The sequence below is a fragment of the Microcaecilia unicolor genome, chromosome 1 (assembly GCF_901765095.1).
Source record: "Microcaecilia unicolor chromosome 1, aMicUni1.1, whole genome shotgun sequence".
NCBI classification, from domain to species: Eukaryota; Metazoa; Chordata; class Amphibia; order Gymnophiona; family Siphonopidae; genus Microcaecilia; species Microcaecilia unicolor.
This window is the reverse complement of record NC_044031.1, coordinates 712,533,677-712,549,631: the sequence shown is the minus strand read 5'-3', so window position 1 is coordinate 712,549,631 and position 15,955 is coordinate 712,533,677. Positions and strand designations below refer to the sequence as shown.

The window sequence follows — 15,955 nt, the reverse complement described above, 5'->3', positions numbered from 1 at the left end:
TAGCAAGTTTTTGCCTCAGAACACAGAACTACAATACTTACTAAATTAATACTTTTCCCACTGAAAGCAAAAAAGTTCCCACCAAACACTGAAAACAATTATTCAAGCACCAATGTCTTGTAAACACTATGCACCTGGATTATGTTAAGTAGAAACTTGAATCTTCCCCAAAAAAAAAAAGTTATCAGAATTTCATTTTTAAAAACTGTGTCAGCATAAACCCAAATAAAAGCCCTTATTGCAAAGGGCTGAAATACAAAACTACCTACACATCCGAATTCTCCTACATAAGCGCACAACTATGGAATGGCCTCCCAAAAGCTGTGAAAACAATCCATGACCACCTGAACTTCAGGAAATCAATAAAAACCAACCTCTTCAAAAAGGCCTACCCCAACGACCCTACGTAAACCTCTTCACCCAAAGCACAGCATGCCTAATGATCGCACTGGACAACACCAATCTTCATCACTTCCGACCCTCCACATATACCTCATTCGATCACTATACAACCTTGTATTTGTTATCAACCGACTGGGCAAACGCTTAACGGTACTATGTAAGCCACATTGAACCTGCAAATAGGTGGGAAAATGTGGGATACAAATGCAACAAATAAATAAATTATTATTATTATTGCAATGCAATATTCTGTTATTTATCCTCTGAACCATTCTTTTCCAGCATTTCTTGGGATCTGACTTAAAATATTAACTCTGCATTAGCCAGGTCTCTATTATGATATCAGAGTAATTGGATCAGAAAATCTCTTTATGGTTAGCAGCAGGCAGTGAAGTTTGGGAACACTAACCAGTCACCTTACACTGCAAATTCAACGAACCTCAATTAAATTCATGAAGGACATGAAATAGATTTTCTTGTTTTGTTTTTGATAAAGACATTTTTATTTCTTCTTGAAGAAATGTTGCTCTGCCTTCCATCTACTTGCTCACTTCTCCCTTGAAATGTTTCCTAGCTCTCATTCCCACTTCTCTGTTTCATCGCATTTGGACCATCTAGTGCCACACCTTAGCTCTCTGCATGATTTTGAACAACTTTCCCTCAGTGTTAACTATTCTGTTATCTGAAGTTCTGTTCTAAATACTGGATAGAATTCAGCATAAATGGCATATGATTAAAGTTTAACATATTTTAGCTACCTACCATGTTAAACTGCTGTTGCAGTTTTTCATTTGCATAATTGATACAAAATTGTTCAAAGCTATTCACTTCAAAAGTTTCAAATCTGTAAAACAAAAAAAATATCTGTTTATGCAAGGTTAGGTTATAAAATCCAGTGCAACCACAAGTTAAGAGATTTCAGTGGCCCCTTACAGGCTCATTATCTATTTTCCGTCAGATTCTATATATCGCGCCTAGCGTTCCAAGCATATTTTATAACAACGCAAGTAACTTAGGGGTCCTTTTACTAAGGTGCGCTGAAAATGGCCTGCGTAGTATAGGCATGGGTTTTGGGCATGAGCAGATCCATTTTTCAGCATGCCTGTAAAAAAATGCCTTTTTTAAATTTTTGCAGAAAATGGACGAACAGCAAAATAAAAATTGGCGCGCATCCATTTTGGGTCTGAGACCTTATCACCAGCCACTGACTTAGCAGTAAAGTCTCTCGCTTTAACCATGTGGTAATCACCTACATGCATCAAGTCGGAGTTACCGCCTGATTTTTGCCGCGCACCAGAAAATAAAATATATTTTCTGGCGTGTTTAGCAGATGCGTGTAAAAAATGAAATTACCACATGGGCCATGTGGTAGCCAAATGGTAACTCCAAATTGCATGTGTTGGGCGCATGTAGGTGCCTAAGCAGCTTAGTAAAAGGGCCCCTTAATTGGCTTAATAAGCCAATGTTTTTAACAGCACTTAAGAAATAATGAGCACTAATTGGCAATAATTAGAATTTACAGGCACAACACGCTAAGCGTATTCTGTTACAAACAGCACCTAAATTCTAATACACACAGCCAAAAGGGGTGAGGTTATGGGCATTCCAAAATTCAAGCACACTGTTATAGAATGTACGCGACAGCATTTATGTCTCATTTTCCTTGGTGTAAATGGATGTGCATAGTTCTAGGCACTGGGATATTAACTAAGCATATTTCTATATACCATGCCTAAATCTAGGTGCCACTTATAGAATATGCTTAGTCAGAAATTTATTCCACATGGATTTTTCAGGTGCCATATATATAATCTAGCCCTTTATGTGAACGCAATATGTCTCGACTAGAATGGATCTTTTCATAAAAATTGCATGCATTCACAAAACATGTATGTAACAAATATGAGTATGCATAAATGACAATGGGTATTCCTGACATTTTCCTAAAGCATATAATTAACTCATGAACTAGATTTATTTTGCCTGGTAAGTCTTCCCCTCTCTTATTCCTTCCAATTCAATCAGAATCAAGGTTTGAATTCTGACTCTGTTAAGTCTTCATTCATAACTACTGCAAGATTTTATCCCTCATTTTAATAGACTCTCTTCCATTGTTCTTCATCTGACCATTGCAGTGATGGTTGAAGGCCAAAGGGCCATACACCAGGACTTCTTCTGGAATCTTGCAATCATGGCCATTAAATATTGACATCAGGCATCACCCTTATTTATAAGCAGAACTTCCTCCCCTCTCCCTGGGCTATAAATGCAGCATTCACAGTCCTGTCCAACCTGGCTGCAGAAAAGCCAATCAGAACCATACCAGGGGCTTTCTGCATGGCTATTCATAGGGCTGCCAAAGAGCCACCAAGCTGGCCCCCTGACTAGATTTTTAAGCGCTCGCAAACTTCTGAATTTCAGATGCAAACTAACAGCATACAGTTTCATTGTTGGATATTTTGAAGTTGCTTACCAGAGTGAAAGGCTTGTTGAAAAGGTATTGTGACTCAATTATTTGACTTAAAAAAGGAAATAGTTGGCAACTTTGAAGAATTAGTGAAAACAGTTTTAGTTGAAAAACATATTAGTCACTTGAGCATAGGCCAAAGGTGTTTCATTGGAAGTACTTGAAAATATTTCTAGATCCAAGAAATTGTGCTTCCTTAATTTGCTGGTTATGAGGATACTGTCCCTTGAAATTTTATTGAAAAAGTTTCTTACTAAGGTGCTTAATATCTTTCAACATCTCTTAACTATGTTTTAGCTAATATAGGTGTAAAAAATTAGGAAGAATCCCCCCCAATTCTGTAAAGGTTGCCAAAAATTGTGCACGCAATTTAATTTAAAAAAACAAGTCAATTAGTGACAAATTGGCCTTTTAACAAGCAATGATCAGCAATAATTAAATTTAATTGGGAATAACATGCGTAAAGATAGGAGCAGGATCCACACCTAAAATTTATGCAAGTTCCATAAATGGGGGCGCAGAAATGGGAAGGACATGGGCATTTTGGGGTGGAATGGGGCTGTGCCTTTGAGCTACATGCGTAATTACAAAGTACTGGTGCTCCATGCATAAATTTAGGTGTGGGCATTTGCACCACATTTTCATTGGTGCAAATGGCTGAACCCTCATTTATAAGTGACTTGTTTTTCTCTTTTCTTGCTTGGAGGGTTTTGGGATGTTAATATAGGCATGATTAGTAGAAGTCCATACTTCTTAATTATTTTATATTGTATTCATATGCTTTATGTTTTTTCTCTTATGAAGGGGCTTAATCAGTAATTTTCTTTCTTTTTGTTATCCTGGTTTTCCCGATTATTGTAATGTATGAATTTCTAAAATCCTAATAAAAAAATAAAGAAGACATTTAATACCTCTCTCTTGCACCCAACCAATGGTATGTGTAATCCTTTTTATTGACCTCAGGCATGTGGAGAATAATTTAATTTATACAAGTATAAATCAAGTATACACATGTACTGTCACATCATCCCTTATACTGTGAATTTCTCTTGTTGCTATGAATTTCTCTTGTTGGGCAGACTGGATGGACCGTACAGGTCTTTATCTGCCATCATCTACTATGTTACAATATTTAAATACAGAGTAGCATACACAGGCTAGTACCAACTGATGTAAGCCTCTGTTTTATTAAAAGCAACCATAGATAAAAGTGGAAACTGTAAATCTAATCAGATTGTCCATATGCCCGACGTGCATTTGCAAACGTTTTTCACGAGAGGAGTATTTTACAGGCCAGTTCCTGATCATTACCAGATTTTTTCCAGAGAGAGGAGAGATCCAAGTGGGTCTGGCTTCAATATTCTTCTCAGAGCGTATGTACATCACACTACCTGAGATTGTAAAAAGACCCCTGAGGCAGGCCTTTGGGCCGAAACACGGCCGTGTCGGGTCGTTATTTTCCACATATTTTTTTAATATGAATAAATATTCTTTGGTATCCTCATTCGTTCTCCTCACTTTTTGTTTCATATCTTGTGTACATCCAATACATACACCTACACCAGCGCAGGCCATTTTTCGGCCCACCTTAATAAAAGGACCCCTTATTTTCCTTTACAGAATACTAACTTAACAGGGTAGACAGCTGGCACAAGTGTGTGAGTCTAAGTTCTTGCGAGATATGCACAAGTGCAAGTCCTGCCCAAGCCCCACCCACACTCCCCCTATGTGTATTCCCATCTATAAAATATGCACTATGTAAGATACGCACATATTTACAGGATAGCACATAAGGTAGATCTTTAGCCTATACATGCATATGTGCACAGCCAGTATTTTAATCATTTATAGGGCTGATATTCAGACCGTAGGAGTTAGCCCAACTAACTCCCACATGAAGCTGGATATTCAATGTTGGGCCACTTCTGGTGACTGCAATGGTGTTCCCTGGTCAGCTGCCACCCAGGGCGGATAACCGCTGCGCACCCCCCCCCCCCGGGTGCGGCGTACTCCCCCAGCACATCACTTCCCCCCCCCCCAGCACATCACCTCCAACCCCCCCCCCCCCCCCCGTGCATTGCTCTTATCTCCTGGGGGTGCTGGGTGTAGCTGCGCAGCTGCCGGCTGGCTCCGCCGGTTCCCTGCTCCGGAACAGGAAGTAACATCAGAGGGAGCAGGGAACTGGCAGAGCCAGTCGACAGCTGCTCCCTGCATCCCCCCTGCAGTGTGCACCCAGGGCAGACCGCCCCCACCACCTGCCCTCGGTATGCCACTGGGTGACTGATATTGAATATCCAGTTTATTTTTGGCGGCTAAGAACATAGCTGGCCAAGTTGATATTCAGCACTGGCCAGCTAAGTTCATAGTGGCCAAAGATAAACCTGCTATTGATGCGGCCAGATTTGGCTAACAAACTTAGCTGGTGATGCAATGAATATCGGTAGATAGCCAGTTCTGTTGCGCAATATAACCAGCTAAGCACTAATCGGGAATATTCAGCGAGTGACAGCCAGCTATCTCCTGCTGAATATCGGCAGATAGCTGGTTAAGTACCATTTAACCAGCCAGGTGCAGTTTCTGACCAGTTAAATGGTTTTGAATATTGGCCGATATGTTGGAAATTGGCATGAAATGTTATCGTCGTCTTTATAGAATTAACCCCTCTTTTAATTAAAGGTGGGGAAAACGCTGTTACAAAAATCAGGCCATAGTTTTCTTAAAAAAGGCATGGAGAGGAAATTCTTATCTAAAATGTCAAATGAATACACATTATACAGGAGATGAAAGCAAAAAAATGATGCCACAACATCTATGTGATAATATGTGCCCACGGCAGGACATTGAGTCCTCATAAAATACACAGAGGGCAGTGCAAAGTTCAAAAGGAAAGGCTTTATTCTACACCACAAACATTCACATACACAGTCATTTCTTAACTCTGAAGTTCAAGGACACTTCTACCTCCTTGACTTGACCTACTGAGAACTGCACGATTCTGGAAATCCTCTGCACTCATGTTCCCGCTTGCTTACTCACTCACTCGTTCTCTGTATTGAGGCCTCCCTGATCTGTTCAGCCTCAGGGCTTTTAACACCCTCCTGGCCTGAGCCCCACCCCTCTGACTCAGCATTTTCTTCAGCCGCCACTTCAGCAGATTAGTGCCACCTGCAGCAAGGGGGTTGAACTGCAACCATGAGGGAGCGTTTCCTGCCCCTACGTCACTCCCTCCCTCACAATCCACTTACCCATATATGTCAAGGACACCAATAAAAGTGTGTTGTTTGCCAGAAAACTGCAAGGCCATGTTTATTCTTTCTACTATGAAGTCAAATAAGTGAGAATAGATCTTCTTGGCCAGCGCATCTCTTGCATTAATTGCCTGAAGTTTGGTCATGGGCTTTATCACAGTGTCCGAGGTTGTCATAATTTTTCGGTTGCACAGCCACTGTGCCACTTTCTCAGCATCTAGATCCAGAAGGTCACAAAACATTTTCAGGTGCTTATCACTCCCCTTTAAAGAAAACACAAATAAAGAGATTTTTGGCAAACAATTAGGTCAAAAAGGAATTATTACTTTGCAAAGAAGGTTTTATTTTCATGAAATTTTTAGTCAACAGAGATGAACTTGGCCAGTAAGTTAAACATGTCTTTAGGAACCCCATTGCTGTACATACAATCCTGCACACAGTTTAGTACAACTATACCAACTTGGCTTGAAAATATGGGTTGTAGACAAATGCTATGTGCTATCCAGTAAGGAGTCCTTTTACAAAGATGCGCTGAAAAATGGCCTGCGCTAGTGTAGGCGTGTGTTTTGGACACGCACAGATCCATTTTTCAGTGCGCCTATGAAAAAAGGCCTTTTTCTTTTTGGACGAAAATGGATATGCGGCAAAATAAAAATTGGTGCGCGTCCATTTTGGGTCTGAGACCTTTCCACCACCCATTCACTTAGCGGTAAGGTCTCGTAAGAACATAAGCACCGCCATAATGGGAAAAGACCAAGGGTCCATCAAGCCCAGCATCCTGTCTCCGACAGTGGCCAATCCAGGCCTCAAGAACCCAGCAAAAACCCAAACAAAACAAATTTTAAATTAATAATGTTCAATGGACTTTTCCTTCAGGAATCTGTCCAAACCCCCTTTAAACTCAGCAATGCCAACTGCTGTCACTACATTTTCTGGCAACGAGTTCCAGAGTCTAACTGCGCGCTGAGTAAAGAAAAACTCTCTCCTATTTGTTTTAAATCTACCACATTCTAGCTTCATCTTATGTCCCCTGGTTCTATTATTGTTAGAAAGTGTAAACAAACGCTTCACATCTGTCCGCTCCATTCTACTCATTATCGCGTTAACTGGGCGGTAATCATCAAGATGCATACAGTGCTGATTACTGCCCGATTAGTGCCACATGTTCAAAAATAAAAAATAATTTTCGGACGCACGTTAAAAAATGGAATTACCGCCGGGGCCACGCGGTAGCCGGGCGGTAGTTCCAAACTTGACGTGGCTTAGTAAAAGGGCCCCTCAATGAGGGGAAACATGATATACACCCAAAATGGTTGCATAAGTTACAGATGAAAACAAATGTATCCATTTGATTAAAATAAAAACACCTGGTAAAGACCTCTGTCAAATCTTAATGTAAGAACATATGCCAACACAATTTACTAATGTCAATTAAGGGTTAACTTAAAATCTGGACAATTGCGGTGAATCCATTCTACCTGTTTCAGCTAAGTGAATGCTTTAGCATAGTAAATTAGTTCCAGATTTCCACAACAGACTTGATCCAGTCCTGGGTTTACCTCACTGCATGCAGGGACTTGTAGTCTTGCTTTTCTTAGGTAAAGCAATTAAGAACTACAAGTCCCTGCAAGCAATAAAGTAAAATCAGGTCTTGTTCACCTATTTGGTCTAATCTGGAACCAACTGATAACCCTACTTCAATATCAAGGGTCTTCAGATATGGCTGAGAGGCGTCTAGCCAAAAAAATGAACATGAAAACCAACTCCCCTGCACTAGTGTTTAAAAAAAAAAAGTCAACCTCACTATGACAGCAGAAAATATTAATGCTTCAAGGATCATAAAGAGAATTATCACATTCTTCCCATAAATTTTCTTCACAATAAAAAGTCAGCTGTTCCCAAGCTGTGCGCTGTGGCACCCTGGTGTGCCGCAGCGAACTCTCAGGGGTGTCGCGGTGAATCGCTCCCTACTTTCCCCTCCCGCAGGTCCAGCATCTGTTGCTTCCTGCTTCTTTCCCCGCCGCCACTGCAGTGCTTGCAGCTTACATTTTCGGGCCGTCCGCGATTCACACAGGCACTGCGGGGATTTCCCTCTGCCGCATCTGGCCCTCACAAAGGGAAGTTGCATCAGAGAGGGCCGGATGCGGCAGACTGGGAAGGTCCCAGAGTGCCTGTGTGAATCGTGAACGGCCTGAAAATGTAAGCTGCAAGCACTGCAGCGGCGGCGGGGGAAGGAGAAGGAAGCAGCAGTGATCCTGGACCTGCAGGAAGGAAGGTAGGAGCGGTGCTGGATGTGGGGAAGGTGTGCTGGTGTGGGAGGAGGGGGCTGCAGAGAAAGGGAAAGGGAGACCTATGTGGCAGATGGGCTAGGGAGACCTCTTTGGCCAGGGGGGAATGTGGAGAGCTATATGGCGGGGGGGGGGGGGGGGGGAGAACCATGTGGCCGGGGGAGGGGTGCAGAGACCCATATAGCTGGGGGGGGGGGGGGGGTTGCCGCAGAGACCCATGCAATAGGTAATACTGTGTTTGCTTGAAATTACCTCCATATTTGATTTCTGTGAACAAAAATTATCTTTGGCCTTGGTTACGTGAAGGGCAATTCTATAGATGATTGTTTACAATTATGCACCACCCGCACATGTAAATGTACAGAAAAATGGCACTTATATACATAGTGGCAGCAAATCAACTGAGTGCTATTCTGTAATGATGCATGTACTCTAAGTGGAATACTGCCAGATTCTATATAGTGCGCCTAGAGATCTGTGCCAAAATCCAAGCATATTCTACAACAATACATGCAACTTAATTGCCTTAACAAGCTAATCAGAGTTGATAATAGCACTTAAGCAATAATGAGCACTAATTGGCAATTAGAATTCACATGCACAACTCACTAAGCGTATTCTGTAATGAACTGAACCTAAATTCTAATGTGCACAGTTCAAAAGGGGCATGGCTATGGTCATGGAAACAGGCATTTCATGGGTGTACCAATGTACACGTGTGGTTATAGAATATGGCCCAGTGTGCGCAAATCTATGAGCAGGGGTTTACGCCACATTTTCGTTGGTGTAAATGGATGCACATAGTTTTAGGTATGAGAATGTCAACTAAGCATATTTTATATACTGTGCCTAAACCTAGATGCTGCTTACAGAATACTCTTAGGTGGAAATGTTCACCACGTGGATTTTTTTTTAGGCACCATATATAGAATCTGGCCCGTAGGGCATAAATGCAAGGGGGCATTCACATGGGCAGTGCTGCCACTTAACACGCAGAACTTATAGAATACTTATTACTTATTTTCTAGATTTATATCCCTCCTTAAAAGGCATGTTACATTAAAAACATACATAAAATCATTACATACATAACACCATAACATAACGGTTACCCCATCAAAAATCTTGTATAAATTCATTCAACCTTGAGGTAACTGTCTAAAACAAGTCCAGGATCATCCGGCAGAAGTAGGCTTTCATAAAACAACGGGTTTTTTAAAAAGTTTCTTAAATTGTTACCTACTTACAGAGCCTTAAATGTCCAGGCAAATGGTTCCACATATTTGTCCCAGTGGCTGAAAAAGTTCGATTACATGTATCGGCAAAATGATAAGCTGTACTTAACAGGAACACATAGTTGGAGGGGCTTAATCGAACGCGAACGCCTATCTCCATGGGCGTCTATGTCCGAAAACAGGTACGTGAAGAGGCGGGACAGACTATATTTTCAAAAAAATGGATGTTTTTCAGCTGGGCGTTTGTTTTTTTTTAGCGATAATGGAAACTAAAAATGCCCAGCTCAAAAACGTCCTAATCCGAACCATTTGGTCGTGGGAGGAGCCACGATTCATAGTACACTCACCCCCCTGACATGCCAGGACACCAACTGAGCACCCTAGAGGTCAGTGCGGTGGACTTCAGACAACGCTCCCACATGCATAGCTCCCTTACCACGGGTGCTGAGCACCCAACCCCCCCTCCCCCAAAACCCACTACCCACAAATGTACAACACTACCATAGCTCTTAGGGGTGAAGGGGGCACCTACATGTGGGTACAGTGGGTTTTGGAGGCCTCCCATTTACCAGCACAAGTGTTACAGGTAGGGGGGGATGGGCCTGGGTCCACCTGGCTGAAGCGCACTGCGGTACCCACTAAAAGTGCTCCAAGGACCTGCATACACGCAGGCCTCTAGGACTTGTTGCTGCTATATAACATTGACACGCCAGTTGACACCTGAAGACTAATCGCTCTGAAAACGTCCTTTATTGGACTAAGCACGCTTACTCACAGTTAACTGCAGATCACAGGTTGTGCCCCACTGGCAACGAGTCTCCCTGGTACTGAGATTAGCAGTAGGTCAGAGCTGGCAGAATGGTGTACAATGCCCTCTTTCAGCCACATTCAAGGTAAGAACTAAGTTCTGTAACGTGGCTAACACGTGAAAGGGATCTAAAACTGGCTTACAAAAATGGCCACTACCTCATGGACTACCGGCACACGGACTCATGGCACACTCTGACCCAGTAAGCAGGGAGAAAAGCACCATGGGAGTAGAGTCTACCAACATCGTGAGCATTTGCCACAAGCTAGTGGAATCACGGAGCCCAATACCCTACACCCACCACAATGCATTGCTGATGTGACTCTGCAGTGCGCAAAACAGAAAGGGTGTCACACTCACCCGAGAGCCACATCAGAACCAGGGAAAGGCTGTCACAGGATAGAACACATTCTGCTGTCATGGAGGTGGGTACGGCATTTGAGGCTGGCATAGAGGCTGGAAAAAAAGTATTTAAAGTGGGGGGTTTTTGGTGGGAGGGGGTTAGTGACCACTGGGGGAGTCCGGGGAGGTCATCCCCGATTCCCTCCAGTGGTCATCTGGTCAGTTGGGGCACTTTTTTGGGACCTGTTTGTGAAAAAAAGGGTCTAAAAAAAGTGACCCAAAATCGCTGTAAAAACGCCTTTTTTCGATTATCAGCTAAAGACGCCCATCTCTCCTCGGCCGATAACCACGCCCCAGTTCCGCCTTCACCATGCCTCCGACACGCCCCCGTCAACTTTACCCGTTTCCGCAACGGATTGCAGTTGGAAACGCCCAAAATCCGCGTTTGATTATACCGATTTGGGCGCCCGTGGGAGAAAGACGCCCATCTTCCGATTTGGGTCGCAATATAGGCGTTTTTCTCTTTCAATTATAAGCAGGATAGTTGCTTGGCTACCTCAGGGTGTCTTTTACTAACCCATAAGAATTTATGGGCATCTCTAGCGTTTAGGGATCGCTTATTTTTAGCGTACGCCAAAAATGCTAGCGCACCTTTTGTAAAAAAGGTCCACTAAGAGCATAAAGATCATCTTGGCTGATACATTGGCAATACAGTCACAAAATAGAGATCATAGAATAGATCCATTGATGAATCAGGACTAGTACTTTAAAAACCATTCAAAATTTGACTGGTAGCCAATGAAGCTCCTTCAAAAATAGGCATAATATGATAAGTTTGCACCACCTGCCTCCATTGAAAACAAGGGTTTTTATGGCCACAGTAAAAAGTGGCCAGAGCACACGGGAAACCCACGTTAAAGCTATTGCCGACCACGTTTTAGCAAGGCTTAGTAAAAGGACCCCTAAATCCCCTTACGCCAAGCCCCCTCCCTGCCCATCTTCAAGTCTTTGCTTAAAGCCCACCTCTTCAATGCTGCGTTCGGCACCTAACTCTTACCTATCGGACTGACTGTTCACTTGTCTTTTAGATTGTAAGTTCTTTGAGCAGGGACTGTCCCTCTATGTTAAATTGTACAGCACTGCGTAACCCTAGTAGCGCTTTAGAAATGTTAAGTAGTAGTAGTAGTAAACCACTTTGATTGTGACCACAGAAAGGTGGTATATCAAACCCCACCCCCTTTCCATACATTCACAGCAATACTTTTTATATTACATCAGTATAAGATAAATATACATACACATATACACACAGGTACACAGATGGTACAGCAGCTGTAACAATGCATTTTTCAGCACTGGCAGCAAATTCCCAATTTCTGTTATGCTGCTGCTAAATGTAAATGGGATGAAGCTTACACAAAGATATAAACAATATTTGCAGCTCTAGATGACAACAGCAGCAAAACAAACTCAAGAGAAAAGGTTTCTTACGCTAACAGAAGACTTTTCATCGCTGACACTTTTGATGTGCACATTCCCTAAATGAAGGATGGCTGCCAATACTTTAAAAACGTCCATCTGGAAGTCTTCTTTTAAACCTGAAAATTAAGCCCATTTTAACATGAAGAAAGCCAGATTAAATATTTACTAGCCATTTAATTTTTGCAACTCCATAGTCAATACAGTTTGGCACACTCATTTTCTTTTAGTGGCGCTGGGATTAAAGGTAGGGCAAGGGAAATGGAAAAATCATTATACAAGAATCCATTCACCTTTTTCAGACAGGTGTTCAAACAGATGCCATACTTTACCATATTATCAAGTACTTTTGGAATGCTGGCTATAATTTAAATCATGCTGTTGGTTAATAATGAACAGCCACAGTCAGATACTTACCCATGAACTGAGCAGGTCTATAGTAGGATAAAATCAATTCAAAAATGTATTCCAAAACCAACCATAAACTCACGCAAACCAAAACAGCTACATTTCTTCACCCAAGACAGGTTAAACCCAGCAAAGCTTAAACTCATAATACAGTCCTCTCAAATTGTTACTTTGTGTTAGTTATGTGAAGCCTCTCTCTCTCACACACACACGTTTTTCACATTTTTTTTAAACATGACAATTTGCTGAAATGGCTTGACACCTATAAGCACTAGATAACTTCCCACACATCTCAGAACCACTGCGACACCTCCACCTTTGTATCCTTCAATACAAGCAGTTCTTCTCAGACCTCTCCTAGAGCAAGTAAGCTACAATGAGCAGCTCATTTGCATTCCCTTTCCTTGATGCATGGCCGTTTCCTACCAATTTGCTACAGAATCGGTAAGAGAAGGGCTGTTCCGAGGACCTTAGTGCATCTAACATAGTAACATAGTAGATGACGGCAGAAAAAGACCTGCACGGTCCATCCAGTCTGCCCAACAAGATAACTCATATTTGCTGCTTTTTGTGTATACCCTACTTTGATTTGTACCTGTGCTCTTCAGGGCACAGACCGTATAAGTCTGCCACGCACTATCCCCGCCTCCCAACCACCAGCCCCACCTCCCAACCACCGGCTCTGGCACAGACCGTATAAGTCTGCCCAGCACTATCCTCACCTCCCCACCACCAGCCCTGCCTCCCAACCACCGGCTCTGGCACAGACCGTACAAGTCTGTCCAGCACTATCCCCGCCTCCCAACCACCAGTTCCGCTTCCCACCACCGGCTCTGGCAAAGACCGTATAAGTCTGCCCAGCCCTATCCCCGCCTCCCAACCACCAGCCCCGCCTCCCGATCTTGACTAAGCTCCTGAGGATCCATTCCTTCGGCACAGGATTCCTTTATGCTTATCCCACGCATGTTTGAATTCCGTTACCGTTTTCATTTCCACCACCTCCCGCGGGAGGGCATTCCAAGCATCCACTACTCTCTCCGTGAAAAAATACTTCCTGACATTTTTCTTGAGTCTGCCCACCTTCAATCTCATTTCATGTCCTCTCGTTCTACCACCTTCCCATCTCCGGAAAAGGTTCGTTTGCGGATTAATACCTTTCAAATATTTGAACGTCTGTATCATATCACCCCTGTTTCTCCTTTCCTCCAGAGTATACATGTTTAGTTCAGCAAGTCTCTCCCTCATACGTCTTGTAACACAAATCCCATACCATTCTCGTAGCTTTTCTTTGCACCGCTTCAATTCTTTTTACATTCTTAACAAGATACGGCCTCCAAAACTGAACACAATACTCCAGGTGGGGCCTCACCAACGACTTATACAGGGGCATCAACACCCCCTTTCTTCTGCTGGTCACACCTCTCTCTATACAGCCTAACAACCTTCTAGCTACGGCCACCGCCTTGTCACACTGTTTCGTCGCCTTCAAATCCTCAGATACTATCACCCCAAGATCCCTCTCTCCGCCCGTACCTATCAGACTCTCCCCGCCTAACACATACGTCTCCCGTGGATTTCTACTTCCTAAGTGCATCACTTTGCATTTCTTCGCATTGAATTTTAATTGCCAAACCTTAGACCATTCTTCTAGCTTCCGTAGGTCCTTTTTCATGTTTTCCACTCCCTCCTGGGTGTCCACTCTGTTACAGATCTTAGTATCATCCGCAAATAGGCAAACTTTACCTTCTAACCCTTCGGCAATGTCACTCACAAATATATTGAACAGAATCGGCCCCAGCACCGATCCTTGAGGCACTCCACTACTTACCTTTTGCTCCTCCGAGCGAATTCCATTCACCACCACCCTCTGGCGTCTGTCCGTCAACCAGTTCCTAATCCAGTTCACCACTTTGGGTCCTATCTTCAGCCCATCCAGTTTATTTAAGAGCCTCCTGTGAGGAACTGTGTCAAAAGCTTTGCTGAAATCTAAGTAGATTACGTCCATAGCTCGTCCCTGATTCAATTCTCCTGTCACCCAATCAAAGAACTCAATGAGGTTCGTTTGGCACGATTTCCCTTTGGTAAATCCATGTTGTCTCGGATCTTGCAACTTATTGGCTTCCAGGAAATTCACTATCCTTTCCTTCAGCATCGCTTCCATTACGTTTCCAATAACCGAAGTGAGGCTTACCGGCCTGTAGTTTCCATCTTCTTCCCTATCACCATTTTTGTGAAGAGGGACCATATCTGCCGATCTCCAATCCCTCGGAACCTCTCCCGTCTCCAAGGATTTATTAAACAAATCTTTAAGAGGACCCACCAGAACCTCTCTGAGCTTCCTCAATATCCTAGGGTGGATCCCATCCGGTCCCATGGCTTTGTCCACCTTAAGCTTTTCAAGTTGTTCTTACACACTCTCTTCCGTGAACGGTGCTCTATCCACTTCAATCTCATTTGTACTTTTTGCAGTCCATCGCGGTCCTTCTCCAGGATTTTCTTCTGTGAAAACAGAAGTATCTATTTAGCAAATTTGCTTTTTCTTCATCATTATCCACATAGCGGTTCGCAGTATCTTTTAGTCTCACAATTCCCTTTTTAGTCATTCTCCTTTCACTAATATACCTGAAGAAAATTTTGCCACCCCTTCTTACATTTCTAGCCATTTGTTCTTCCGTTTGCGCTTTCGCCAGACGTATCTCTCTCTTGGCTTCTTTCAGTTTCATCCGGTATTCCTCCTCGTGTCCCTTTTCATGAGTTTTTTTGTATTTCTGGAATGCCAACTCTTTAGCCTTTATTTTCTCAGCCACTTGCTTGGAGAACCATATCGGTTTCCTTTTTCTCTTGCTTTTATTTACTTTCCTTACATAAAGGTTCGTGGCCCTATTTATAGCTTCTTTCAGTCTGGACCACTGTCCTTCCACTTCTTGTATTTCCTCCCATCCCATCAGCTCCTTCCTCAGGTATTTCCCCATTTTACTAAAGTCAGCATGTTTGAAATCCAGGACTTTGAGTTTTGAGTGGCCACCCTCCTCTTCAGCCGTCATATCAAACCAAACCGTTTGATGGTCACTGCTGCCCAGGTGGGCACCCACTCGGACATTTGACACATTATCCCCATTTGTGAGTACCAGATCTAGCGTCGCTCCTTCCCTCGTGGGTTCTGACACCATTTGTCTGAGCAAAGCACTTTGAAAAAGCATCCACGATCTCTCTACTTCTTTCCGATTTCGCAGACGGAACCGTCCAATCTACATCCGGCAGATTGAAATCTCCCAACA

General features: G+C 43.0%; 1 protein-coding gene across 2 annotated transcripts in view; it reads right to left on the bottom strand.

The window, feature by feature from the left end:
* The window catches only part of MYO5C (myosin VC), a 191,596-nt gene that overhangs the window by 109,367 nt on the left and 66,274 nt on the right, over positions 1-15,955 (bottom strand). For both annotated transcript variants that reach the window (XM_030189295.1, XM_030189302.1), the window contains 3 exons: positions 12,282-12,388; positions 6,115-6,380; positions 1,165-1,246 (listed from right to left, as the gene is read on the bottom strand). In XM_030189295.1, the coding sequence (XP_030045155.1) occupies positions 1,165-1,246; positions 6,115-6,380; positions 12,282-12,388 (455 nt within the window). The remainder of the gene's footprint in view (positions 1-1,164; positions 1,247-6,114; positions 6,381-12,281; positions 12,389-15,955) is intronic.